This window comes from Oenanthe melanoleuca, linkage group LGE22, assembly GCF_029582105.1.
Source record: "Oenanthe melanoleuca isolate GR-GAL-2019-014 linkage group LGE22, OMel1.0, whole genome shotgun sequence".
Lineage (NCBI taxonomy): Eukaryota > Metazoa > Chordata > Aves > Passeriformes > Muscicapidae > Oenanthe > Oenanthe melanoleuca.
The window spans coordinates 717,085-745,026 of NC_079363.1; the positions used below are offsets into that span (position 1 = coordinate 717,085).

Here is a 27,942-nt window from a genome sequence, read left to right on the forward strand (position 1 = left end):
TGACAGCCCCCAAGGACAGGTGACACCGGCCGCAGGACAGGTGACACCAGCCCAGGACAGGTGACATCCCCAGGGCAGGTGACATCAGCCCAGGACAGGTGACAGCCCCAGGACAGGTGACACCGGCCCCAGGACAGGTGACAGCCCCCCAGGACAGGTGACATCAGCCCAGGACAGGTGACATCAGCCCAGGACAGGTGACACCAGCCCCAGGACAGGTGACAGCCCCCCAGGACAGGTGACATCCCCAGGGGCAGGTGACATCCCCCAGGGTAAGTGACATCCCCCAGGACAGGTGACACCAGCCCCAGGACAGGTGACATCCCCCAGGACAGGTGACATCAGCCCAGGACAGGTGACATCAGCCCAGGACAGGTGACACCAGCCCCAGGACAGGTGACAGCCCCCCAGGACAGGTGACAGCCCCCAGGACAGGTGACATCCCCAGGACAGGTGACAATCAGCCCCAGAACAGGTGACACCAGCCCCAGGACAGGTGACAGCCCCCCCAAGGACAGGTGACATCCCCCAGGGTAAGTGACAGCCCCAGGACAGGTGACAATCAGCCCCAGGACAGGTGACATCCCCCAGGACAGGTGACATCCCCCAGGGTAAGTGACAGCCCCAGGACAGGTGACATCCCCCAGGACAGGTGACACCGGCCCCAGGACAGGTGACAATCAGCCTCAGGACAGGTGACATCCCCCAGGACAAGTGACATCCCCAGGACAGGTGACAATCAGCCCCAGAACAGGTGACAGCCCCAGAACAGGTGACACCAGCCCCAGGACAGGTGACAGCCCCCCCAAGGACAGGTGACATCCCCAGGACAGGTGACATCCCCAGGGTAAGTGACAGCCCCAGGACAGGTGACAATCAGCCCCAGGACAGGTGACACCGGCCCCAGGACAGGTGACATCCCCCAGGACAGGTGACAATCAGCCCCAGGACAGGTGACAATCAGCCCCAGGACAGGTGACACGGCCCCACCCTCCGTCCACGATCTCGTCCACGGCCAGGAACAGCCCCTCCATGTTGTCCAGCAGCGCCCGGCGCTCCACGCTCTTCCTGGGGGGACACAGCGGGACTGGGGACACTGGGGATACTGGGGGGACTGGGGACACTGGGATACTGGGGACACTGTGGGGATGGGGACACTGGGGGGACTGGGGACACTGGGGACATTGGGGACATTGGGGACACCCCCACAGGGCCACCCCAGGGCATGGGGACACCCCCAGACAAGGGATCCGCCCCCCCCCCCCGGCTCCCCACAACCTGTGCCACAGCCCTTGGGGGACACCAAAACACCCGGGTGTCCCCAAGGTCCACAGGTGTCCCCAGGTGTCCCCAGGTATCCCCCCAGGTGTCCCCAGGTCCCCCCAGATGTCCCCAGTGTCCCCCCAGGTGTCTCAGGTGTCCCAAGTGTCCCCCCAGGTGTCCCCAGGTGTCCCCCAGTTGTCCCCAGGTGTCCCAGGTGTCCCCAGGTGTCCCAGTTGTCCCCAGTTGTCCCCAGGTGTCCCAGGTGTCCCCAGGTGTCCCAGTTGTGCCCCAGGTGTCCCCAGGTGTCCCCAGGTGTCCCAGGTGTCCCCAGGTCCCCCCAGATGTCCCCAGGTGTCCCCAGGTGTCCCCCCTACCTCAGCATTTGGCTCAGGGAGTCGAACAGGCAGTTGAGCACGGCCGTGAGCATCAGCTGGGGACAGAGAGGGACACAGGGGACAGAGAGAGGGACAGAGGGGACACAGAGAGAGGGACACAGGGGACACAGAGAGGGACAGAGGGGACACAGAGAGGGACACAGGGGGACACAGAAAGGGACAGAGGAGACACAGGGGACATTGGGGACAGCAGGGGACACACAGGGACACACAGGGGACACACAGGGGACACACAGGGACACACAGGGTCACTGACAGTGTTCCCTCTGTCCCCCTGCCCCTGCCACCACCCCTGGGTGTCCCCACAGTGTTCCCCCCTCCTGTGTCCCCATGTCCCCTGCAATGTCCCCATGGCGCCCCAAGTCCCAGCTGTGTCTCATTGTCCCCAAGTCCCCCAATGTCCCCCAGTGTCCCCAAGCTCCCCCTGCCTCCCATGTCCCCAGTGTCCCCATGTCCCCTCAGTGTCCCCATGTCCCCTCAGTGTCCCCATGTCCCTGCAGTGCTCCCGTGTCCCCGTGTCCTCTCATTGTCTCTGTGTCCCCATGTCCCTGTAGTGCTCCCATGTCCCAGTGTCCCCAATGTCGCTGTGTCCCTGTAGTGTCCCCATGCCCCCAGTGTCCCCAATGTCCCTGCAGTGTCCCCAGTGTCCCCGTGTCCCCTCAGTGTCTCTGTGTCCCCCCAGTGTCCCCACTGTCGTCACTGTCCCCATGTTCCCATGTCCCTTCAGTGTCTCAGTGCCCCCAATGTCCCCATGTCCCTGCACTGTCCCGAGTGTCCCCTCAGTGTCTCTGTGTCCCCATGTCCCTGCAGTGTCCCCATGTCCCCTCAGTGTCTCAGTGTCCCCAATTTCCCCATGTCCCCTCAGTGTCCCAGTGTCCCCTCAGTGTCTCAGTGCCCCCAATGTCCCCATGTCCCCTCAGTGTCTCAGTGCCCCCAATGTCCCCATGTTCCCCCAGTGTCCCCATGTCCCCTCAGTGTCCCCAGTCCCCCCCTGTCCCTGTCCCTGTCCCACCTCGTTCTGGTGGGCGCTGCCGATGACGTAGCAGTACAGGTCGATGCTGCCCTTGTACACCACGGTCAGTCCCTCCAGCAGCGCGATCTCACCTGGCACACACACACCTGGCACACACACCTGGCACCTGGCACACACACACACACCTGGCACACGCACCTGGCACACACACCTGGCACCTGGCACTGGCACCTGGCACACGCACCTGACACCTGGCACCTGGCACCTGGCACCTGGCACACACACCTGGCACACGCACCTGGCACCTGGCACCTGGCACACACACCTGGCACCTGGCACCTGGCACACGCACCTGGCACCTGGCACCTGGCACACACACCTGGCACACGCACCTGGCACCTGGCACCTGGCACACGCACCTGGCACCTGGCACCTGGCACACGCACCTGGCACACACACCTGGCACCTGGCACACCTGGCACCTGGCACACCTGGCACACCTGGCACACACACCTGGCACCTGGCACCTGCCCTGGCACCTGGCACACACACACCTGGCACCTGGCACTGGCACCTGGCACACGCACCTGACACCTGGCACCTGGCACACACACCTGGCACCTGGCACCTGGCACACGCACCTGGCACCTGGCACCTGGCACACACACCTGGCACCTGGCACTGGCACCTGGCACACACACCTGGCACACGCACCTGGCACCTGTCACCTGGCACCTGGCACCTGGCACACACACACCTGGCACCTGGCACACACACCTGGCACACACACCTGGCACCTGGCACCTGGCACACGCACCTGGCATCTGGCACCTGGCACACACACCTGGCACCTGGCACACGCACCTGGCACCTGGCACCTGGCACACGCACCTGGCACACGCACCTGGCACCTGTCACCTGTCACCTGGCACACGCACCTGGCACCTGGCACCTGGCACACACACCTGGCACCCGGCACCTGGCACACACACCTGGCACACGCACCTGGCACCTGTCACCTGTCACCTGGCACACGCACCTGGCACACACACCCGGCACCTGGCACACACACCTGGCACACGCACCTGGCACCTGGCACACACACCTGGCACCCGGCACCTGGCACACACACCCGGCACCTGGCACACACACACCTGGCACACACACCTGGCACCTGGCACCTGCCCTGGCCCCAGGGACACCCAGGGACACCCAGTGCCACCCAGGGCCACCCTCAGTGTCCCCAGTGCCACCCCAGTGCCCCTCCCAGTGCCCCCCACAGTGTCCCCAGTGCCAAGTGTCCCCCCAGTGTCCCCAGGGCCAGCCAGTGCCACCCTCAGTGCCCCCAGTGCCACCCTCAGTGCCCCCCAGTGTCCCCAGTGCCACCCCAGTGCCACCCTCAGTGCCCCCAGTGCCACCCTCAGTGCCCCCCAGTGTCCCCAGTGCCACCCCAGTGCCACCCTCAGTGCCCCCAGTGCCACCCTCAGTGCCCCCCAGTGCCACCCTCAGTGCCCCCCAGTGTCCCCAGTGCCACCCCAGTGCCACCCTCAGTGCCCCCAGTGCCACCCTCAGTGCCCCCCAGTGTCCCCAGTGCCACCCCAGTTCCACCCTCAGCGCCCCCCAGTGCCACCCCAGTGCCCCTCCCAGTGCCCCCCCCAGTGTCCCCCAGTGTCCCCAGTGTCCCCAGTGCCACTCTCAGTGCCACCCTCAGTGCCCCCCAGTGTCCCCAGTGCCGCCCAGTGTCCCAGTATCCCCAGTATCCCCAGTGTCCATCCCAGTATATCCCCCCAGTACCTCCCAGTACTCCCAGTATCCCCAGTGTCCCCAGTATCCCCAGTGCCCCCAGTGTCCCAGTGCCCCCAGTGTCCCCAGTGCCCCCCAGTGTCCCCAGTGCCCCCCAGTGTCCCCAGTGCCACCCCAGTGCCACCCTCAGTGCCCCCAGTGCCACCCTCAGTGCCCCCCAGTGCCACCCTCAGTGCCCCCCAGTGTCCCCAGTGCCACCCCAGTGCCACCCTCAGTGCCCCCAGTGCCACCCTCAGTGCCCCCCAGTGTCCCCAGTGCCACCCCAGTTCCACCCTCAGCGCCCCCCAGTGCCACCCCAGTGCCCCTCCCAGTGCCCCCCCCAGTGTCCCCCAGTGTCCCCAGTGTCCCCAGTGCCACTCTCAGTGCCACCCTCAGTGCCCCCCAGTGTCCCCAGTGCCGCCCAGTGTCCCAGTATCCCCAGTATCCCCAGTGTCCATCCCAGTATCCCCAGTACCCTCCCAGTGCCACTCCCAGTATCCCCAGTGTCCCCACCGCCATCCCAGTATCCCACCCCAGTGCCCCCAGTGTCCCAGTGCCCCCAGTGTCCCCAGTGCCATCCCAGTGTCCCCAGTGCCCCCAGTGTCCCCGTGTCCCGTGTCCCGTGTCACTCACTGTCACTGCGGTGGGTTTTGCTGAAGATGTTCTTCTCGAAGGCGCGCTGCTCCTTCACACTGGGGTACGTGTCATCGTAGTACTGGGACAGGGACAGAGGGACATGGGACATGGGGACATGGGGACATTGGGGACAGCGGGGACATTGGGGGACATTGGGGACAGTGGGGACATTGGGGGACATTGGGGGACATTGGGGACAGTGGGGACATTGGGACATTGGGGACATTGGGACATTGGGACATTGGGGACAGTGGGGACATTGGGACATTGGGACATTGGGGACATTGGGGACATTGGGGACATTGGGACATTGGGGACATTGGGGACATTGGGGACATTGGGACATTGGGCACATTGGGACATTGGGGACATTGGGGACAGTGGGGACATTGGGGACATTGGGACATTGGGGACATTGGGGACATTGGGGACATTGGGGACATCAGGGACATTGGGACATTGGGGGACATTGGGGACATTGGGACATTGGGGACATTGGGGACATTGGGACATTGGGGACACTGGGACATTGGGGATATTGGGGACATCAGGGACATTGGGGACATTGGGGACATTGGGGACATTGGGACATTGGGGACATTGGGACATTGGGACATTGGGACATTGGGACATTGAGGACATTGGGGACAGGAACACTCAAGATGGGACAGGGACATCGGCCACCGCTTGACACCTGGGCCACCAACCCTGTCCCTGCTCCAAAGCCACATCCCCCCCGCAGGCCAGTGACCCCTCCCTGTCCCCTCCTTGTCCCCTGCTGTCCCCTCCCTGTCCCCAGTGTCCCCAGTGTCCCCAGTGTCCCCAGTGTCCCCACCTTGGCGAAGAGCCGCTCGCCGTCGTTGTCCAGGATGATGATGGCCTTGACCGTGTACAGGGACGGCTCCTGCGGGGACAGGGACAGCACTGCCACCGGGGACGGGGACAGGGACAGGGACAGCACTGCCACCAGGAACGGGGACAGGGACAGGGACAGCACTGCCACCAGGAACGGGGACAGGGACAGGGACAGGGACAGCACTGCCACCCGGGGACAGGGACAGGGACAGGGACAGGGACAGCACTGCCACCCGGGGACAGGGACAGGGACAGGGACAGGGACAGCACTGCCACCCGGGGACAGGGACAGGGACAGCACTGCCACCCGGGGACGGGGACAGGGACAGCACTGCCACCCAGGGACAGGGACAGGGACAGGGACAGGGACAGCACTGCCACCCGGGGACAGGGACAGGGACAGCACTGCCACCCGGGGACAGGGACAGGGACAGGGACAGGGACAGCACTGCCACCCGGGGACAGGGACAGGGACAGCACTGCCACCCGGGGACGGGGACAGGGACAGCACTGCCACCCAGGGATGGGGACAGGGACAGGGACAGGGACAGCACTGCCACCCGGGGACAGGGACAGGGACAGGGACAGGGACAGCACTGCCACCAGGAACGGGGACGGGGACAGGGACAGGGACAGCACTGCCACCCGGGGACGGGGACAGGGACAGGGACAGGGACAGGGACAGGGACAGCACTGCCACCCAGGGATGGGGACAGGGACAGGGACAGGGACAGCAATGTCACCCAGGGACAGGGACAGTACCACATCACCCCAGGGACAGGGACACTGTCACTGCCACCCCCCAGGGACAGGGACAGCCCGTGTCACCCAGCACGGGGGACACTGCGGGAGGCTGTGCAGGGGTCAGGGCAGCTGCTGTCCCTGTGTCACCGTGTCCCTGTGACGGTCCCACATGTCCCACATGTCCACCTGTCCCCTGTCCCAGTGTCCCCCTGTCCCTGTCCCCATGTCCCACTGTCCCTGCCCCTGTCCCTGTCCCAGTGCCCCCTGTCCCTCTGTCCCCTGTCCCAGTGTCCCCTGTCCCTCTGTCCCCATGTCCCTGTCCCCTGTCCCCATGTCCCCTCCCTGTCCCTGTCCCATGTCCCTGTTCCCTGTCCCCTGTCCCTGTCCCACATGTCCCACCTGTCCCCTGTCCCCTCACTGTCCCCTGTCCCTCTCCCTGTCCCCATGTCCCTGTCCCATGTCCCTGTCCCCATGTCCCCCTGTCCCTCTCCCTGTCCCTGTCCCTGTCCCCATGTCCCTCCCTGTCCCTGTCCCCTCACTGTCCCCTGTCCCTGTCCCCCTGTCCCCTGTCCCCATGTCCCCTCACCTGTCCCTGTCCCCATGTCCCCCTGTCCCTGTCCTGTATCCCCTGTCCCTGTATCCCCTGTCCCCATGTCCCTGTTCCCATGTCCCCCTGTCCCCGTCTCCCTGTCCCTGTCCCTGTCCCCCTGTCCCCTTTGTCCCCATGTCCCAGTCCCTGTCCCTGTCCCTGTATCCCCCTGTCCCTCTCCCCTGTCCCTGTCCCCATGTCCCCCTGTCCCTGTCCCTGTCCCTGTCCCGGTGCCGTCGCTCGGGGCTCCCGGGACCAAGTTCTGTGATGCACTGACTGCCCAGAGCCACAGCCGGAGTGTAGGACAGAACCTCGGCCCGGGCACCCAGTGTCACCAACGGCCACCCGCTGTCACCAACAGCCACCAAGGGGCACTCAATGGTCACCAATGGTCACCCAAAGCCACCAACCGGCACCAATGGTCACTCAATTGTCACCAACTGTCACCAATAGTCACCCAAGGCCACCAACTGTCATCAATGCTTATCCAAAGCCACCAATGGTCACCAATGGTCACCAATGGTCACCCAAGGCCACCAACTGTCACCCAGGGCCACCCACGGCACCGCTCATGGGCCAGGCTCCTGCAGAACTGCCCTCCCAGTTTCCCCCCTCACTCCCTCCCAGTTCCTCTCCCAGTTTCCCCAGTTTCCCCCCTCACTCCCCCCTCATTCCTCTCCGTTTCCCCCCTCATTCCCCTCAGTTCCCCCCTCACTCCCTCCCAGTTCCTCTCCCAGTTTCCCCAGTTTTCCCCCTCATTCCTCTCCCAGTTTCCGCCCTCACTCCCCCCCAGTTCCTCTCCCAGTTTCCCCAGTTTCCCTCCTCATTCCTCTCCCAGTTTCTCTCCCAGTTTCCCCCCTCACTCCCCCCCAGTTCCTCTCCCAGTTTCCCCAGTTTCCCTCCTCATTCCTCTCCCAGTTTCCCCAGTTTCCCCCCTCACTTCCCCCCCAGTTTCCCAGTTTCCCCCCTCACCCCCCCCCAGTTCCTCTCCCAGTTTTCCCAGTTTCCCCCCTCTCCCCCCTCACTCCCCCCTCATTCCTCTCCCAGTTTCCCCAGTTCCCCTCCTCATTCCTCTCCCAGTTTCCCCCCTCATTCCCCTCAGTTCTCCCCCAAGTTTCCCCAGTTTCCCCCCTCATTCCCCCCAGTTCCTCTCCCAGTTTCCCCAGTTTCCCCCCTCATTCCTCTCCCAGTTTCCCCAGTTTCCCCCCTCATTCCTCTCCCAGTTTCCCCAGTTTCCCCCCTCACTCGCCCCCACCGCCCCCATCCCCTCAGCCCCGCCCCCCCTTACCCCGCTGCCCCCCGGCTGTGGCGCGGCCCCTTTGCCCCAGTTCCCCCCAGTCCCCCCCAGTCCCCCCCGTGTCCCCCAGTCCCCCCCTTGTCCCCCAGTCCCCCCAGTGCCGCCATCCCCCTCTCCCCCTCAGCCCTACCAGCACCAGCGCCTCCATTTTGCCTCCGCCGCTGTCGACGTGGAGCCGGAAGAGCTCCCGCCGCTGATTGGCTGCTCCCCTGTCAATCACTCTCCACGGCCCCGCCCCTCCGCGCTGATTGGCCCAAATCCGCCCCAGTCCCGCCAATCGCCGCGGGCTCCCTCATCAGGGGCGGGACACTCCTTCCCGCGCTTCCCTGAGCTGCCGGTGATTGGAGAAAGCAGCTGTCAATCACCGCTGCGCTGCGCTCCCGGAAGCGGAGGGGGCGGTGCAGTTGCCAGGGTAACCAGAGAAGCGCTGACGTCACCCCTTTGCCAGACCCGGGCTGTGATTGGCTGGTTGGGCGAGCACGTGACCGGAAGCAGCGCCCTTTCTAGTGTTGCGCACTCCCCTCGCGTGGCCACGCCCCTGTGGGCGGAGCCGCACGCGACCTTTGGTCACTTGGGGTCATGGGGGGACATTGGGGACATTTCAGATATTGGGGACAATTGGAACACTGGGGATGTTGGGGACATTTGGGACATTGGGGCCTGTTGGGGACATTGGGGACATGTGGGGACACAGCAGAATTCCATGAGGCCACCGAGGAGGGGTGACAGTGCCACTGAGGAGGGGTGGCAGTGCCACCCAGACATGGGCAGTGTCACCTCTCAGGTGTTGGGGACCCTCAGGGACGGGGACATGTGTGAGGACCTGGGAAATGTCACCCACCAGGTCCTGGGAGCTCTTGGGGACAGTGATGGGACCCGTGTGTCACCCACCAGGTGCTGGGGACACTGGGGGACAGCGATGTGTCCCTGTGTGTCACCCACCAGGTGTTGGGGACACTGGGGGACAGCAATGGGACCCTGTGTGTCACCCACCAGGTGTTGGGGACACTGGGGGACAGCAATGGGACCCTGTGTGTCACCCACCAGGTGTTGGGGACACTGGGGGACAGCAATGGGACCCTGTGTGTCACCCACCAGGTGTTGGGGACACTGGGGGACAGTGATGTGTCCCTGTGTGTCACCCACCAGGTGTTGGGGACAGCGATGTGTCCCTGTGTGTCACCCACCAGGTGTTGGGGACACTGGGGGACAGTGATGTGTCCCTGTGTGTCACCCACCAGGTGTTGGGGACACTGGGGGACAGCAATGGGACCCTGTGTGTCACCCACCAGGTGCTGGGGACAGCGATGTGTCCCTGTGTGTCACCCACCAGGTGCTGGGGACACTGGGGGACAGTGATGTGTCCCTGTGTGTCACCCACCAGGTGCTGGGGACACTGGGGGGACAGTGATGGGATCCGTGTGTCACCCACCAGGTGTTGGGGACAGCGATGTGTCCCTGTGTCCCCTGTGAGCTCCAGGGGCTGGGGTGTCCCTGTGTCCCCCCTGGGGACACTGTCACTGCCACATTGTCACCGCACAACAAACCTGTCCCCAGGCACGGCCGCCTGTGTCACCTGTCACCCCGCGGTGACACCTTCCTGCTGCGTGTCCCCAGGGCGAGTGACACATCCCGGCTGTGGTGTCACATTCCTGCTGGCCCTGTCCCCTCCAGGTCACCCCCACATCGGTGTCCCCAACCCTCCTGTCCCCATCCTGTCCCTTCCTGGCCGCTCCATCCCTGTCCTTGTCCCCTCCTTCCGTCCTCATCCTGTCCCCTCAATGCCTGTCCCTGTTGTGTCCCTGTCCCCAGTGTCCCTGTCCCCTCAGTGTTCCCTCAAGTGTCCCTGTCCCCTCCATGGCCGTTCTGTCCCTGTCCCCTCGGTGTCCCTGTCCCCTCAGTGTTCCCTCAGTGTCCCTGTCCCCTCAATGGCCGTTCTGTCCCTGTCCCCTGGGTGTCCCTGTCCCCATGGTATCCCTGTCCCCTCCATGGCCATTCTGTCCCTGTCCCCTGGGTGTCCCTGTCCCCTCCATGGCTGTTCTGTCCCTGTCCCCATGGTATCCCCAGGGTGTCCCTGTCCCCATCTCCATCACTGTCCCCATGGTGTCCCTGTCCCCTCCATGGCCATTCTGTCCCAATGGTTCCCCTCAGTGTCCCTGTCCCCATCTCCATCCCTGTCCCCACAGTGTCCCCATTGTATCTCTGTCCCCATTGTATCCCTGTCCCCATCTCCATCCCTGTCCCCATGGTGTCCCTGTCCCCTCTATTGCCATTCTGTCCCTGTCCCCACAGTGTCCCTGTCCCCTCCATCCCTGTCCCCATTGCATCCCTGTCCCCATCTCCATCCCTGTCCCCTCGGTGTCCCTGTCCCCTCCATGGCCGTTCTGTCCGTGTCCCCACGGTATCCCCAGGGTGTCCCTGTCCCCATCTCCATCCCTGTCCCCTCCATTCCTGTCCCCACAATGTCCCTCTCCCCTCTGTGGCCGCTCTGTCCCTGTCCCCACAGTGTCCCCATTGTACCCCTGTCCCCAGTGTTCCCTCAGTGTCCCTGTCCTCATCCCAACAGTGTCTCCTGGATGTCCCTGTCCCCATCCCCACAATGTCCCTGTCCCCATCATACAGTGTCCCCTGGGTGTCCCTGTCCCCTGGTGTCCCTGTCCCCATCCCCACAATGTCCCTGTCCCCATCATACAGTGTCCCCTGGGTGTCCCTGTCCCCTGGTGTCCCTGTCCCCATCCCCACAATGTCCCTGTCCCCTGGTGTCCCTGTCCCCACCATACAGTGTCCCCGGGTGTCCCTGTCCCCTGGTGTCCCTGTCCCCATCATACAGTGTCCCCCGGGTGTCCCTGTCCCCATCCCACAATGTCCCTGTCCCCTGGTGTCCCTGTCCCCATCATACAGTGTCCCCTGGGTGTCCCTGTCCCCTGGTGTCCCTGTCCCCATCCCCACAATGTCCCTGTCCCCTGGGTGTCCCTGTCCCCATCCCCTGGGTGTCCCTGTCCCCTGGTGTCCCTGTCCCCATCCCCACAATGTCCCCGTCCCCTGGTGTCCCTGTCCCCATCCCCACAATGTCCCTGTCCCCTGGTGTCCCTGTCCCCATCATACAGTGTCCTCTGGGTGTCCCTGTCCCCTGGGTGTCCCTGTCCCCATCATACAGTGTCCCCCGGGTGTCCCCCCCCCTCCCTGTCCCCACACAGGCAGGGACACAGGTACAAAAATACCCTTTTATTGAGGGCACCGGGGGGTCCCGCGGGCGCTGGGGGCTGGGGGGGCGGGTGTGACCCAGCCCTGGGCTGTCCCCGTGTCCCCAGAGTGTCCCCAGGGTCCCCCCGCTCACCTCCGCGGGCTCCTCTCCCGGGGCCGGCGGCTCCTACAAAAGGGAAGGGGGGGATTAGTGATGGGGGGGGTGGGACACCCCGGGGACACCTTGGGGACACCCTGGGGACACCTTGGGGACACCCAGGGTGACAAGAGAGAGGCGGGGCTCAGGGGGGAGGGCAGAGCCAGGCTGTGATTGACAGCTGAGGCGACCAATCAGGAAGAGAGCGGCGCCCCCCCTCGCCTCTAAAATTCATCGTGGTCATAATAAAAAATAATTTAAAAAAAAAACCCAAGAGACATTTATTGAGGGGAGGGGGAGGGTACAGGACACGGGGGGGTTCGGCTGGGGAACTACGGGGGGACCTGGACACGGCGACCGGCAGCGCCCCGGGGACCTGGGGGGTCCTGGGGGGTCCCAGGGATCCCCCCGGGGGTCCTGGGGGGGTCCCAGGGGATCCTGGGGGGTTCCAGGGATCCCGGGGGGGTCCCAGGGGGTCCTGGGGGGTCCCAGGGATCCCAGGGGTCCCGCGGCTCTGCCCTGGCCCGGCGCTGGCTCCAGGGGCTGCCCCGGCTCCCAGCCAGCTCCGGCTCCTGTGGGACAGAGGGGCAGGGTCAGGAATGGGAACAGGAATGGGATCAGGAATGGGATCAGGAATGGGATCAGGGCAGGGTCAGGAATGGGATCAGGAATGGGATCAGGGCAGGGTCAGGAATGGGATCAGGAATGGGAACAGGAATGGGATCAGGAATGGGATCAGGGCAGGGACAGGAATGGGATCAGGAATGGGATCAGGAATGGGATCAGGAATGGGATCAGGGCAGGGACAGTAATGGGATCAGGAATGGGATCAGGGCAGGGACAGGAATGGGATCAGGGCAGAGTCAGGAATGGGATCAGGGCAGGGTCAGGAATGGGATCAAGGCAGGGTCAGGAATGGGATCAGGAATGGGATCAGGAATGGGATCAGGGCAGGGACAGGAATGGGAACAGGAATGGGATGAGGAATGGGATCAGGACAGGGACAGGAATGGGAACAGGAATGGGATGAGGAATGGGATTGGGGCAGGATCAGGATTGGGACTGGAGCAGGATCAGAAGCAGGATCAGGATCAGGATTAGGGTTGGGAGCAGCTCTGGTGCTGGGAGCTCCAAGAAGGGCACAGCTCTGATCTGATCCCAGCCCTGATCCCAGTCCCAGTCCTGGTCCTGATCCCAGCTCCGATCCTGCCCCAATCCCTGCTCTGATCCCAATCCCTGCCTTGATCCTGATCCCAATCCCTGCTCTGATCCCAGCCCCAGTCCTGATCCCAGCCCCAGTGCTGATTCCAATCCCTGCCTTGATCCTGATCCCAATCCCTGCCCTGATCCCAGCCCCAGTCCTGATCCTAATCCCTGCCTTGATCCTGATCCCAATCCCTGCCCTGATCCCAATCCCAGTCCTGGTCCTGATCCCAGCTCCAATCCTGCCCCAATCCCTGCCCTGATTCCAGCCCCAGTCCTGATCCCAATCCCTGCCTTGATCCTGATCCCAATCCCAGTCCTGGTCCTGATCCCAGCCTTAATCCCTCTTCTGATTCCAGCCTTGATCCCAGCCCCAGTCCTGATCCCAATCCCTGCCCTGATCCCAGCCCCAATCCTGATCCCAGCCCCAGTGCTGATCCCAATCCCTGCTCTGATCCTGATCCCTGCCCTGATCTCAATCCCTGCTCTGATCCCAATCCCTGCTCTGATCCTGATCCCAATCCCTGCCCTGATCCCAATCCCTGCCTTGATTCTGATCCCAATCCCTGCTCTGATCCCAGCCCCAGTCCTGATCCCGGCCCCAGTGCTGATTCCAATCCCTGCCTTGATCCTGATCCCTGCTCTGATCCCAATCCCAATCCTGATCCCAATCCCTGCCCTGATCCCAGCCCCAATCCTGATCCCGGCCCCAGTGCTGATCCCAATCCCTGCTCTGATCCTGATCCCTGCTCTGATCCCAATCCCTGCCCTGATCCCAATCCTTGCCTTGATTCTGATCCCAATCCCTGCCTTGATCCCAATCCCAGTCCTGATCCCAATCCCTGCCCTGATCCCAGCCCCAATCCTGATCCCAATCCCAATCCTGATCCCAATCCCAATCCTGATCCCAATCCCTGCCCTGATCCCGATCCCTGCTCTGATCCCAGCCCCAATCCCACTGGAATTCCCAGCTCCACCCCTTCCCACCCTTTCCCCTGATTTCTCCCTTTTCCCCATTTTTCACCCTTTTCTCTCTCAGTTTCTCTCACTTTTAACCTTTCCTCCCCTTTCCAGCCTCTCCTCTTTCCCCCCAATCTTTTCCCCTCATCTTTTCCCTTTTTCTCCCCAACCCTTTTTCTTCATCCCTTTTTCCCATTTCATCTTTTCCCAACTTTTTTTTTTCTCATATTTCCCCTTCTTCCCAATTTCTTTCCCTTCACTTCCCCCCCCACCATTGCCTCATTTTTCCCTCAATCCCCTCCCCCTATTTTCCTCTTTTTTCCCCCATTTTTTCCCCAATTTTCCCCATTTTTTCCCCAAATCCTTTCTCTTCTCTCCCCCACCATTCCCTCATTTTTCCCTCAATCCCCTACCCCTATTTTCCTCTTTTTTTCCCTATTTTTTCCCCAATTTCTTTCTCTTCTCTCCCCCCCACCATTCCCTCATTTCCCCCTCAATCCTCTTCCCCTATTTTCCTCTTTTTTTTCCCCATTTTTTCCCCAATTTTCCCCATTTTTTCCCCAAATCCTTTCTCTTCTCTCCCCCCCCACCATTCCCTCATTTCCCCCTCAATCCCCTTCCCCTATTTTCCTCTTTTTTCCCCAATTTTCCCCATTTTTTTCCCCTTCTCTCCCCCCACCATTCCCTCATTTTTCCCTCAATCCCCTTCCTGTATTTTCCTCTTTTTTCCCCCATTTTTTCCCCAATTTTCCCCCAATTTCTTTCCCTTCACTTCCCCCCCCACCATTACCTCATTTTTCCCTCAATCCCCTTCCCCTAATTTCCTCTTTTTTTCCCCATTTTTTCCCCAATTTCCCCCATATTTTTCCCACCCCTTCCCTATGTTTTCCCCACCCTTTTTCCCTGTTTTTCCCCCCATTTTCCCCCCTCACCTGGCCGTTAAAACCTCCTCCCTCCTCCGTAGCTGCCGCCGCCGCTGGAGCTGCCGTAGCCTCCTGCAAATCCAGGGGGGGATTCAGGGACCCCAAAATTTGGGGGGGAGACACATTTGGGGACCCCCTCAGCACCCCCTAGTGACCCAGGAGAATTTGGGATCGCCCAAGTTCACTTTGGGGTCTCCCCAGAATATTTTAAGCTCCTCAAAATACATTTAAAGCCCCTCCCAAGGTGATTTTTGGGTTCCCCAGGTTATTTAGGGTCCCTCAGGTGATTTTTGGGGTGTTTTTGGGGTGTTTCTGGGGTGTTTTTGGGGACTCACCACCACAGAGCTCTGAGCTGTGCCCCCCAGAACATTTAGAGATATTTTGGGGTGTTTTTGGGGTGTTTTTGGGGACTCACCACCAAGGTAGGGCCCCAAGCTGTGCCCCCCAGTATATTTAGGGATATTTTGGGGTTCCCCAGATGATTTTTGGGGACTTATCACCATAGGGCTCTGAGCTGTGCCCCCCAGTACATTTAGGGATATTTTGGGGTGATTTTGGGGTGTTTTTGGGACTCACCACCGCCGTAGGGCCCCGAGCTGCGCCCCCCGAATCTGCCCCAGTACATTGAGGGATATTTCGGGGTTCCCCAGGTGATTTTTGGGGTGTTTTTGGGGACTCACTGCCGCTGTAGGGCCACAGCTGCACTCCCCCCAGAACATTTAGGGACATTTTGGGGTTCCCCAAGCGATTTTTTGGGGTGATTTTAGGGGACTCACCACCACAGGGCTCTGAGCTGTGCCCCCCAGTACATTGAGGGATATTCTGGGGTTCCCCAGGTGGTTTTTGGGGTGTTTCTGGGGTGTTTTTGGGGTGTTTCTGGGGACTCACCGCCACCGTAGGGCCCCGAGCTGAACCCCCCGGTACACTTAGGGATATTTAGGGATATTCTGGGGTTCCCCAGGTGATTTTTTGGGGTGTTTCTGGGGTGTTTCTGGGGTGTTTCTGGGGTGTTTCTGGGGACTCACCGCCACCATAGGGCCCCGAGCTGTGCCCCCCAGTACACTTAGGGATATTTAGGGATATTTTGGGGTTCCCCAGGTGGTTTTTGGGGGGTGATTTTGGGACTCACCGCCGCCGTAGGGCCCCGAGCTGCGCCCCCCGAAGCTGCCCCAGTACATTTAGGGATATTTTGGGGTGTTTTTGGGGTGTTTTTTGGGGACTCACCGCCGCCGTAGGGCCCCGAGCTGCGCCCCCCGAAGCTGCCGCCCTTCATGGGCCCGAAGCTCGAGGCCTGGTTGTTGTAGCTGCCAAAATCATTGTAGTTGCCCCCGCCCCCGAAATTGCTGCCTGGGGGGGACACGGGGTCAGGAGGGGTCAGTGGGGTCAGGAGGGGACAGTGGGGTCAGGAGGGGACAGTGGGGTCAGGAGGGGACAGGAGGGGACAGTGGGGTCAGGAGGGGACAGGAGGGGACAGTGGGGTCAGTGGGGACACCCCCAGAGCTGGGGGGACAGGGAGCACCCAGAGGTGCCCCGTGATGGGGGAATTGGGATGGGGATTTGGGAGATCTGGGATGGGGGAACTGGGATCCCAAAGGCCCCCTGAGCTCCAGGGTGGTTCCCCTGAGACCCCAAATTGCCTGTGAGGATTTCCCTGAGACCCCAAATTCCCCAGGATGGCTCCTCTGAGACCCCAAACGACCCTGATTTTGGGATGGCTCCCCCGAGACCCCCAAACCCCCAGGACAGTTCCCCTGAGACCCCAGAACAGTTCCCTGAGACCCCCAAACCCCAGGACCGTTCCCCAAACCCCCAGGTCAGTTCCCCTGAGACCCAGGACAGTTCCCCTGAGACCCCAAACCCCAGGTCAGTTCCCCAAACCCCCCAGGACCGTTCCCCAAACCCCCCAGGACCCCCAGGACAGTTCCCCAAACCCCCCAGGACAGTTCCCCAAACCCCCCAGGACCCTGAGACAGTTCCCCTGAGACCCCAAACCCCCCAGGACAGTTCCCCAAACCCCCAGGTCAGTTCCCCTGAGACCCCAGGACAGTTCCCCAAACCCCCCAGGTCAGTTCCCCAAACCCCACAGGACCCGCAGGACAGTTCCCCTGAGACCCCAAACCCCCCAGGACAGTTCCCCAAACCCCCAGGTCAGTTCCCCTGAGACCCCAGGTCAGTTCCCCAAACCCCCCAGGACCGTTCCCCAAACCCCCCAGGTCAGTTCCCCTGAGACCCCAAACCCCCCAGGTCAGTTTCCCAAACCCCCCAGGACCCCCAGGACAGTTCCCCTGAGACCCCAAACCCCCCAGGACCGTTCCCCAAACCCCCCAGGTCAGTTCCCCAAACCCCCCAGGCCAGTTCCCCAAACCCCCCAGGACCCCCAGGACAGTTCCCCAAACCCCAGGACCATTCCCCAAACCCCCCAAACCCCCCAGGACAGTTCCCCAAACCCCCCAGGACAGTTCCCCAAACCCCCAGGACCCCCACGACAGTTCCCCAAACCCCCCAGGACAGTTCCCCAAACCCCCAGGACCCCCACGACAGTTCCCCAAACCCCCCAGGACCGTTCCCCAAACCCCCCAGGTCAGTTCCCCAAACCCCCCAGGCCAGTTCCCCAAACCCCCCAGGACCCCCAGGACCGTTCCCCTGAGACCCCAAACCCCCCAGGCCAGTTCCCCAAACCCCCCAGGACCCCCAGGACCGTTCCCCTGAGACCCCAAACCCCCCAGGCCAGTTCCCCAAACCCCCCAGGACCCCCAGGACAGTTCCCCAAACCCCCCAGGACCGTTCCCCTGAGACCCCAAACCCCCCAGGACCGTTCCCCAAACCCCCCAGGACCGTTCCCCAAACCCCCCAGGACCGTTCCCCAAACCCCCAGGACCGTTCCCCAAACCCCCCAGGACAGTTCCCCAAACTCCCCAGGACAGTTCCCCAAACCCCCCAGGTCAGTTCCCCAAACCCCCCAGGACCGTTCCCCAAGCCCCCCAGGACAGTTCCCCTGAGACCCCAAACCCCCCAGGACCGTTCCCCAAGCCCCCCAGTACCCCCGTGTGCCCACCTGTGCCCGCCTCGCCCAGCCCGTTGCGCACGGCCAGCGCCGGGCCCCGTGCCGGCCGCCGCCCGCCGCTGCCGCCGAAGCCGCCGCCGTTGTTGTAGCCGTCGTAGGAGCCGCTGCCGCCGTAGCCGCGGCTGCCGCCGGAGTAACCGGGACCGCCGCCGCCGCCGTAACCTGGGCACGGCCGACAGCGCTGAGCCACGGGGCCGAAACGCGGCGTGGGGGGGTCGTGCTGGGGTTGGGGTTGGGGTTGGTGGGAGTTTTGGTGTTGGTATAGGTCTTGGTTTTGGGGTTGGTGTTGGGGTTGGTGTTGGTTTTGGGGTTGGTGTTGGTGTAGGTCTTGGTTTTAGGGTTGGTATAGGTTTTGGTTTTGGGGTTGGGGTTGGTTTTGGTGCTGGTTTTAGGGTTGGTGTTGGTTTTGGTGCTGGTTTTGGGGTTGGTATAGATCTTGGTTTTGGTGCTGGTTTTAGGTTGGTTTTGGGGTTGGTTTTGTGATTGGTGTTGGTTTTGGGGTTGGTTTTGGTGTTGGTTTTGGGGTTGGTTTTGGGATTGGTGTTGGTTTTGGGGTTGGTTTTGGGATTGGTGTTGGTTTTGGGGTTGGTTTTGGTGTTGGGGTTTTGATGTTGGTTTTGGTTTTGGAGTTGGTGTTGGTTTCGGTGCTGGTTTTGGGGCTTGTTTTGGTGTTTCTGGTGTTGTTTTTGGTGGGGTGGCTCATGCCTGGCCTGGCCTTACCATCAGCACCAAACCCACCTGGAAGGAACAAACCGCGCTGGGGCCCCGCGGGGACACGGACAGAGAGGTGGCAGTGCCACTGAGGTGTCCCTGTCCCTCTGCAGGTGTGGCTGTGTCCCTGTCCCTCTGCAGGTGTGGCTGTGTCCCTGTCCCTTTACAGGTGTACCCATGTCCCTGTCCCTTTACAGGTGTGTGCCTGTGTGTCCCTGTCCCTCTGCAGGTCTGGCTGTGTCCCTGTCCCTTTACAGGTGTGTGCCTGTGTGTCCCTGTCCCTCTGCAGGTGTGGCTGTGTCCCTGTCCCTTTAAAAGTGTGTGCCTGTGTGTCCCCTGTCCCTTTAGGGGTGTGGCTGTGTGTCCCTGTCCCTCTGCAGGTGTGCCTGTGTCCCTGTCCCTCTGCAGGTCTGGCTGTGTCCCTGTCCCTTTACAGGTGTGTGCCTGTGTGTCCCTGTCCCTCTGCAGGTGTGGCTGTGTCCCTGTCCCTTTAAAAGTGTGTGCCTGTGTGTCCCCTGTCCCTTTAGGGGTGTGGCTGTGTGTCCCTGTCCCTCTGCAGGTGTGCCTGTGTCCCTGTCCCTCTGCAGGTCTGGCTGTGTCCCTGTCCCTTTACAGGTGTGTGCCTGTGTGTCCCTGTCCCTCTGCAGGTGTGCCTGCGTCCCTGTCCCTATGCAGGTCTGGCTGTGTCCCTGTCCCTATGCAGGTCTGGCTGTGTCCCTGTCCCTCTGCAGGTGTGGCTGTGTCCCCGTCCCTCTGCAGGTGTGCCTGTATGTCCCTGTCCCTATGCAGGTCTGGCTGTGTCCCTGTCCCTCTGCAGCTGTGGCTGTGTCCCTGTCCCTCTGCAGTGCACCCGTGTCCCCTGTCCCTTTAGAGGTGTGCCTGTGTGTCCCCTGTCCCTTTACAGGTGTGTGCCTGTGTGTCCCTGTCCCTTTACAGGTGTGTGCCTGTGTGTCCCTGTCCCTTTACAGGTGTGTGCCTGTGTGTCCCTGTCCCTTTACAGGTGTGTGCCTGTGTGTCCCTGTCCCTCTGCAGGTCTGGCTGTGTCCCTGTCCCTTTACAGGTGTGTGCCTGTGTGTCCCTGTCCCTATGCAGGTCTGGCTGTGTCCCTGTCCCTTTACAGGTGTGTGCCTGTGTGTCCCTGTCCCTTTACAGGTGTGTGCCTGTGTGTCCCTGTCCCCTGGCCGGCACAGTCACTCACCACGCCCGCCGAAGTTGCCGCCGCGGTTGAAGTTGTCGCCGCCGCCGAAGCCGCCGCGGCCGCCGCCGCCGCCGAAGTTCCCGGAGCCACTGCGGCCTAGCAGGGGGCAGGGGGAGGAGGAGGAGGAGGAGGAGGAGGAGGAGGAAGGGCGCAGGCTTTAGGCACAGCGCGGGTGGCACGGGTGGCGCGGGTGGCACGGGTGGCACGGGCAGGGCGGGCGCTCACCTCGCTGGCCGGCCGAGGCGCTGGCCATCTCCTGCTTGGACAGGGCCTTGCGCACCTCGCAGTTGTGCCCGTTCACCGTGTGGTACTTCTGGACTGCGGGGACACGGCGCGGTCAGGGACGGGCACGGGGGGGACGGGCACGGGGGGGGGGACTGGGACAGGTGGGGGGAACTGGCACAGGTGGGGGGACTGGGACAGGTGGGGAGGACTGGCACGGGTGGGGGGACTGGGACAGCCACAGTGGGACTGGAACGGGTGGGTGGGACTGGCACGGGTTTGGGGACTGGGACAGGTCGGGTGGGACTGGCACGGGGGGGTGGGGACTGGGACAGGTGGGAGGGACTGGGACAGGTGGGAGGGACTGGGACAGGTGGGAGGGACTGGGACAGGTGGGAGGGAATGGGACAGGTGGGGAGGGACTGGCACGGGTGGGAGGGAATGGGACAGCCACAGTGGGACTGGAATGGGTGGGGTGGGACTGGCACGGGGAGGGACTGGCACGGGTGGGGGGACTGGCACAGGTTGGGTGGGACTGGCACAGGTGGGAAGGACTGGCACAAGTGGGGGGGACTGGGACAGGTGGGAGGGACTGGGACAGGTGGGAGGGACTGGCACGGGTGGGGGGACTGGGACAGCCACGGTGGGACTGGAACGGCTGGGGTGGGACTGGCACAAGAGGGGGGGACTGGCACAGGTTGGGTGGGACTGGCACGGGTGGGAGGGACTGGCACGGGTGGGGTGGCACTGGCACAGGTGTGGTGGGACTGGCATGGGGTGGGACTGGCACGGGTTGGTGGGACTGGCACAAGTGGGGGGGACTGGGACAGCCACGGTGGGACTGGCACAAGTGGGGTGGGACTGGCACGGGTGGGAGGGACTGGCACGGGTGGGAGGGACTGGCACAGCCGGGTCCTCGCCCACTGCACACCATCCCCAAGGTGTCCCCAGCTGGCTGTCACCTCCCCAGGCCAGCCCCACACTGTCCCCAGCACAGCTGTCATTCTCCCAGCCAGACTGTCACTGCCTCAGCTGGGTTGTCACTCACCCCACACTGTCCCCAGGCTGTCACTGTCCCAGCCAGTCTGTCACTGCCTCAGCTGGGTTGTCACTCACCCCACACTGTCCCCAGGCTGTCACTGTCCCAGCCAGTCTGTCAATCCCCCCACCCTGTCCCCAAGCTGTCCCTACCTTATTGTCACCCTCCCTTCTGCGTCCCTGGGCTGTCCCCACCTGGCTGTGACCCCCAGGCTGTCCCCAGCTGAACTGTCACTGTCCCCACCCTGGCTGTCACCCTCCTGTGTCCCCAGGCTGTCCCCACCCTGGCTGCCACTGCCCATGTCCCCAGGCTGTCCCCAGGCTGTCCCCAGCTGGGTTAACACTCACCCCACCCTGTCCCCAGGCCATCCCCAGCCAGGCTGTCACCCCCGTATCTCCAGGCTGTCCCCAGGCTGTCCCCTCCCTGTTGCCCTGTGTCCCCATGCTGTCCCCCCCTGTGTCCCCTCCCTGCTCCCCCGTGTCCCCCAGTTGTCCTCCCTGCCCCCAGCTGTCCCCCTCTGTGTCCCCAAGCTGTCCCCACCCTGTCCCCCGCTGTGTCCCCAGCTGTTCCCCTGTGTCTCCAGCCTGCTCCCCCGTCCCCAGCTGTCCCCCCGTGTCCCCTTCCTGTCCCCAGCTGTTCCCCCCCTGTCCCCAGCCTGCTCCCCCCTGTCCCCCAGCTGTCCCCTGTGTCCCCAGCTGTCCCCCCTGTGTCCCCCAGCTGTTCCCCCCTGTCCCCAGCTGTCCCGTGTCCCCAGCCTGTTCCCCCCTGTCCCCAGCTGTCCCCTGTGTCCTCAGCTGTCCCCATGTCCCCCAGCTGTCCCCCCGTGTCCCCAGCTGTCCCCTGTGTCCCCAGCCTGTTCCCCCCCTGTCCCCAGCTGTCCCCTGTGTCCCCAGCCTGTTCCCCCCCTGTCCCCAGCTGTCCCCTGTGTCCCCAGCCTGTTCCCCCGTGTCCTCAGCTGTCCCCGTGTCCCCCAGCTGTCCCCTGTGTCCCCAGCCTGTTCCCCCCTGTCCCCAGCTGTCCCCTGTGTCCCCCAGCCTGTTTCCCCCTGTCCCCAGCTGTCCCCCTGTGTCCCCCAGCTGTCCCCTGTGTCCCCCAGCTGTCCCCTGTGTCCCCAGCTGTCCCCTGTGTCCCCAGCCTGTTCCCCCCTGTCCCCAGCTGTCCCCCCTGTGTCCCCCAGCTGTCCCCTGTGTCCCCAGCCTGTTCCCCCGTCCCCAGCTGTCCCCTGTGTCCCCCAGCTGTCCCCTGTGTCCCCAGCTGTCCCCTGTGTCCCAAGCCTGTTCCCCCCTGTCCCCCAGCTGTCCCCCGTGTCCCCCAGCTGTCCCCTGTGTCCCCAGCCTGTTTCCCCCTGTCCCCAGCTGTCCCCCTGTGTCCCCCAGCTGTCCCCTGTGTCCCCAGCCTGTCCCCCCCGTGTCCCCAGCCTGTCCCCCTGTGTACCCAAGCTGTCCTCCTCTGTGTCCCCAGCCTGTCCCCCTGTGTCCCCAAGCTGTCCTCCTCTGTGTCCCCAGCCTGTTCCCCCGTGTTCCCCAGCTGTCCCCCTGTGTCCCCCAGCTGTCCCCTGTGTCCCCAGCTGTCCCCTGTGTCCCCCAGCTGTCCCCTGTGTCCCCAGCCGTCCCCCAGTGTCCCCGGGACTCACTGACGATTTTGTCGACCGAGTCGTGGTCGTCGAAGGTGACGAAGGCGAAGCCGCGCTTCTTGCCGCTGCCGCGGTCGGTCATGATCTCGATGACCTCGATCTTGCCGTACTGCCCGAAGTACTCGCGCAGGTGCTGCTCCTCCGTGTCCTCCTTGATGCCGCCCACGAAGATCTTCTTCACCGTCAGGTGCGCGCCGGGCCGCTGCGAGTCCTGCGGGGACAGGGCGGGGCTGCGGTGACACCAAACACGGGGACACCAATCACGGGGACACCAACCACGGGGACACCAAACACGGTGACACCAACCACAGGGCGGCACGGCCACGGTGACAACAACCACGGGGACACCAACCACGGGGACACCAACCACGGTGACACCAACCACGGGGACAGGGCGGCAGCCACGGGGACACCAACCACGGGGACACCAACCACAGGGACACCAACCACAGTGACACCAACCACGGGGACAGGGGGCACCACGGCCACGGTGACACCAACCACGGAGACATAGGGCGGCATGGCCACAGTGACAACAACCATGGGGACAGAGGTGCCATGGCCACGGAGCCACCAACCACGGGGACACGGGCGGCGTGGCCACGGTGACAACAACCACGGGGACAGGGGGCGGCATGGCCACGGTGACACCAACCATGGGGACACCAACCACAGGGACACCAACCACGGGGACACGGGGCACCATGGCCCCAGAGCCACTGTCCCCAGTGACACCAACCACAGGGACACAGGGCTGGCAGCGGGCACGGGGCACTATGGCCACGGAGCCACCAACCACGGGGACACAGGGTGCCATGGCCCCAGTGCCACCAACCACAGGGACACGCAGCCACCACTGTCCCCAGAGTCACCATGGTCCCCAGAGCCACCACAGTACCCAGTGCCACCAATCACAGGGAAACATGGCCATGGCTGCTGCCACTGTCCCTGTCCCCAGAGCTACCACCCACAGGGAAACACGGGCACGGCCACTGTCCCCAGTGCCAGCACCCACAGGGAAACATGGCCACAGCCACTGTCCCCAGTGTCCCCAGCAGGGTGTGACTCCCCTTGTCCCCAGCCCATCCCAGGCCAGGCCACCTGTCCCATAAGTGTCCCCAAATCCCGGCTGAACCTGCGTTTGTGCCACCCCAGAGTCCCACCCTGAGCTGTGTCCCCTCACCTGCATGTCCCCAGCCCGTGTCTGTGTGCCCTCACTCTGCCGCCTGTGTGTCACAGGGTCCTGTTATCTTTCTGTCACCCTGCTCCTGGAGTCCCTGTCCCCGGCAACACCCCCAGTGTCCCCCCCATGTCCCAGTGTCCCCTCACCTCTCGGGACACAGCCCATTTGGGTTACACCACTCCCCCCATGTCCCCAGTGTCCCCAATGTCCCCAGTGTCCCCTCACCTCTCGGGACATGGCCCGTTTAGGCTCCACCACTCTGCTGTGTCCCCCCCATGTCCCCAGTGTCCCCAGTGTCCCCTCACCTCTCGGGACACGGCCCGTTTAGGCTCCACCACTCTGCCATCCACCTTGTGTGGCCGCGCGTTCATGGCGGCGTCGACCTCCTCCACCGAGGAGTAGGTGACGAACCCGAACCCCCGCGAGCGCTTGGTGTTGGGGTCCCGCATCACCTGGGGAGGGGACACGTCAGGGACGTGGGGGACAGGGCAGGGACAGGGCAGGGACAGGACAGGGACATTGGCAGGGACAGGGGCAGGGACATTGGCAGGGACAGGGGCAGGGACATGGGGAGAGGATGCAACAAAACCCGAACCCCGCGAGTGCTTGGTGTTGGGGTCCCGCATCACCTGGGGACAGCGTGGGGACACATCAGGGACGGGGCAGGGACACAGGGACATGAGCAGGGACACAGGGACAGGGCAGGGACAGAGGGACATGGCAGGGACAGGATGTGACAAAACCCAAACCCCCGCGAGCGCTTGGTGTTGGGGTCCCGCATCACCTGGAGAGGGGACACGTCAGGGACATGGGGGACAGGGCAGGGACAGGACAGGGACACAGGGACAGGGCAGGGACAGGGCAGGGACATGGGGAGAGGATGTGACAAACCCCAAACCCCACGAGTGCTTGGTGTTGGGGTCCCACATCACCTGGAGAGGGGACATGTCAGGGACATGGGGGACAGGTTGGGGACATGGGGACAAGGGCAGGTTTTGGGGATGCCAGGGCAGTGTTTGGTGCCCCAGGGCAGGTTTAGGTGACTCGGGCAGGTTTAGGTGTCCCAGGGCAGTTTGGGGTGCTCCCAGGGCAGTTCAGGGGCGCTCCCAGGGCAGTGTTTGGGTGCTCCCAGGACAGTTTGGGGTGCTCCCAGGACAGTGTTTGGTGTCCCAGGGCAGTTCAGGGGTGCTCCCAGGACAGTTTGGGGTGCTCCCAGGGCAGTTCAGGGGTGCTCCCAGGACAGTTTGGGGTGCTCCCAGGGCAGTTTGGGGTGCTCCCAGGGCAGTGTTTGGGGTGCTCCCAGGACAGTTTGGGGTGCTCCCAGGGCAGTTTGGGGTGCTCCCAGGGCAGTTCAGGGGTGCTCCCAGGGCAGTTTGGGGGTGCTCCCAGGGCAGTTCAGGGTTGCTCCCAGGGCAGTTCAGGGGTGCTCCCAGGGTAGTGTTTGGGTGCTCCCAGGGCAGTATTTGGTGTCCTAGGGCAGTGTTTGGCAGTTTGGGGTGCTCCCAGGGCAGTTTGGGGTGCTCCCAGGGCAGTTTGGGGTGCTCCCAGCCCATTCTGGGGTGCTCCCAGCCCATTTTGGGGTGCTCCCAGCCCATTCTGGGGTGCTCCCAGCCCGTTTTGGGGTGCTCCCAGCCCATTCTGGGGTGCTCCCAGCCCGTTTTGGGGTGCTCCCAGCCCATTCTGGGGTGCTCCCAGCCCGTTTTGGGGTGCTCCCAGCCCATTCTGGGGTGCTCCCAGCCCATTCTGGGGTGCCCCCAGGGCAGTTTGGGGTGCCCCCTCACCACGCAGTCGGTCAGGGTGCCCCACTGCTCGAAGTGGCTGCGCAGACTCTCGTCCGTGGTCTCGAAGCTCAGGCCGCCGATGAAGAGTTTCCGGAGCTGCTCCGGCTCCTTGGGGGACTGGGGAGGGGAGGGGGGTCAGGGGGGGCTGGGGACCCCAAAAACCTCCTCACACAGCTCTGAGAGGGGCTGGGGACCCCAAAAATCTCCTCACACAGCTCTGAGAGGGGCTGGGGACCCCAAAAACCTCCTCACACAGCCCTGAGAGGGGCTGACACCCCAAAAAACTCCTCACACAGCTCGGAGAGGGGCTGGGGACCCCAAAAAACTCCTCACACAGCTCTGAGAGGGGCTGACACCCCAAAAAATTCCTCACACAGCCCTGAGGGGATCTGACACCCCAAAATCTCCTCACACAGCCCTGAAAGGGGCTGACACCCCAAAAAACTTCTCATACAGCCCTGAAAGGGGCTGACACCCCAAAAAACTCCTCACACAGCCCTGAAAAGGGCTGACACCCCAAAAAACTCCTCATACAGCCCAGGGGGGGCTGGGGACCCCAAAAACCTCCTCATACAGCCCTGAGGGGATCTGACACCCCAAAAAACTCCTCACACAGCTCTGAGAGGGGCTGACACCCCAAAAATCTCCTCACACAGCCCTGAAAGGGGCTGACACCCCAAAAAACTCCTCACACAGCCCTGAAAAGGGCTGACACCCCAAAAAACTCCTCACACAGCCCTGAAAAGGGCTGACACCCCAAAAACCTCCTCACACAGCCCTGAGAGGGGCTGACACCCCAAAAACCTCCTCACACAGCTCTGAGAGGGGCTGGGGACCCCAAAAAACTCCTCACACAGCCCTGAAAGGGGCTGACACCCCAAAAACCTCCTCACACAGCCCTGAGAGGGGCTGACACCCCAAAATCCCTCCTGGAATTCCCACAGCTCCTGACATCCCAAATTCCCTCCAAAATTCCTCCCAGGGCAACAAGGAGGGGATTTCAAATCCCAAAAATCCCTCCTGGAATTCCCACAGATCCTGACATCTCAAATTCCCTCCAAAATTCCCTCAAGGGAGATCCTGACATTCCAAAATCACTCCCAGGACACAAAAAATCCCAACTGGGATCCCAAATTTCACCCCGGGCCTCCCCCCACAGCTCCTGATACCCCAATTTTCCCCCCTGGGAACCTCCCAGCTCCAGGGATGCCCCAAAACCCCAAATTGCCCCTGGGGACCCCCAGCACCAACCAGCCCCCCCCTCACCTGAGCCCCTGAACCCCCAAATCCCCTTTTAGGAACCCCCAGACCCCAAAAGGACCCAGAGCACCCCACGGGCTCCATCCCTCCCAAATTTTTGGGCTCAACTGATGCTCGAGCATCCCCAGTTCCCCCAGCCCCCATTCCCAGGGCCCCCCAACCCAAATTCCCCCAACCCCCATGTCCCCAAATCCCTCCCCCCATCCCCAAATTTTAGTGACCACCATTCCCCAGCCCCAATTTCTGGACCCCCTAACCCCAAATCTGGACTCCCAAACCCCCCAGCTCTGATTTTTAACCCCCCCCAAGCCCCCATACCCCAATTTTTGACCTCCCCCAGCCCCAAAATTCCCACCCCCCGGCCATGATTTGGGATATTTCGAACACCCCCCCCCATGTGTGTCCCCCCCCCCCATCCCGGGTGACACAAAGGACGCGCACGTGGCCTCGGGGGGGGGGGCGGGGGTGAGGGGGGGTCGCGCATGCGCCTGAGGGGGGTGGGGGAGGGGGCGCTCTGTGGGACCCCCCCCCACAATGGCGCCTGCGCGCGTGAGGGGGAGGGGGGAGCGCGCAGGCGCAGTGCGAGCCCGCGGCCCGCCAGGCGGCGCCGTGAGGGGGGGGCGGCGGCGGGGGGGGGGGGGGCGGGGGACGGATTGAAAAAAAAAAAAAACAAAAAAAAAAAACCACGCGCAACAAAAAAACGCGCGGGGAATCTCCGAGGGGGGGAAAGCGGCGCTGGCGCTCACCTCGGCCTTGGCCATGGCGGCGGCGCGGGGCGGGGCGGGCCGGGCGGTGGCGGCAGCGCGCGATGCTCCCTCTGCGAGGGCCGACACGGAAAGGGGCCGAGCGACGCGAGCGCCGCCGCCTCACCCGCCGCCCCCGCCGCCCGCG

The 27,942-nt window shown here is 63.4% G+C and overlaps 3 protein-coding genes across 3 annotated transcripts in view; 1 reads left to right on the forward strand and 2 right to left on the reverse strand.

Moving 5' to 3' along the window:
* PPP1R1A (protein phosphatase 1 regulatory inhibitor subunit 1A) overlaps positions 1-27,942 on the forward strand; it is a 48,019-nt gene that overhangs the window by 17,471 nt on the left and 2,606 nt on the right. The window lies entirely within an intron of this gene.
* COPZ1 (COPI coat complex subunit zeta 1) lies at positions 823-8,997 on the reverse strand. Its single transcript, XM_056515177.1, has 6 exons — positions 8,665-8,997; positions 5,885-5,953; positions 5,047-5,128; positions 2,671-2,762; positions 1,638-1,693; positions 823-1,068 (listed from the first exon to the last, which is right to left on the reverse strand). Exons 1-6 carry the CDS (start codon positions 8,680-8,682, stop codon positions 939-941), a joined length of 447 nt encoding a protein of 148 aa, XP_056371152.1. The 5' UTR covers positions 8,683-8,997; the 3' UTR covers positions 823-938.
* HNRNPA1 (heterogeneous nuclear ribonucleoprotein A1) lies at positions 12,337-27,906 on the reverse strand. The gene is made up of 10 exons (XM_056515168.1): positions 27,798-27,906; positions 25,792-25,908; positions 24,316-24,462; positions 22,828-23,038; positions 20,159-20,251; positions 19,937-20,029; positions 18,016-18,186; positions 16,185-16,307; positions 14,970-15,032; positions 12,337-12,446 (listed from the first exon to the last, which is right to left on the reverse strand). Exons 1-9 carry the CDS (start codon positions 27,810-27,812, stop codon positions 14,977-14,979), a joined length of 1,026 nt encoding a protein of 341 aa, XP_056371143.1. The 5' UTR covers positions 27,813-27,906; the 3' UTR covers positions 12,337-12,446; positions 14,970-14,976.

Bases quoted from the DNA above. Each gene is read 5' to 3' on its own strand.
- HNRNPA1 (XM_056515168.1), bottom strand. The intron at 20,030-20,158 runs GTGAGCGCCCGC...GCCCCCTGCTAG, and splicing joins CGCCTCGGCCGGCCAGCGAG to GCCGCAGTGGCTCCGGGAAC. The intron at 16,308-18,015 runs GTGGGCACACGG...TGTCCCCCCCAG, and splicing joins GCTGGGCGAGGCGGGCACAG to GCAGCAATTTCGGGGGCGGG.
- COPZ1 (XM_056515177.1), bottom strand. The intron at 2,763-5,046 runs GTGAGTGACACG...TGTGTGTGCCAG, and splicing joins CAAAACCCACCGCAGTGACA to GTGAGATCGCGCTGCTGGAG. The intron at 1,694-2,670 runs GTGGGACAGGGA...CTCTGTCCCCAG, and splicing joins GCAGCGCCCACCAGAACGAG to CTGATGCTCACGGCCGTGCT.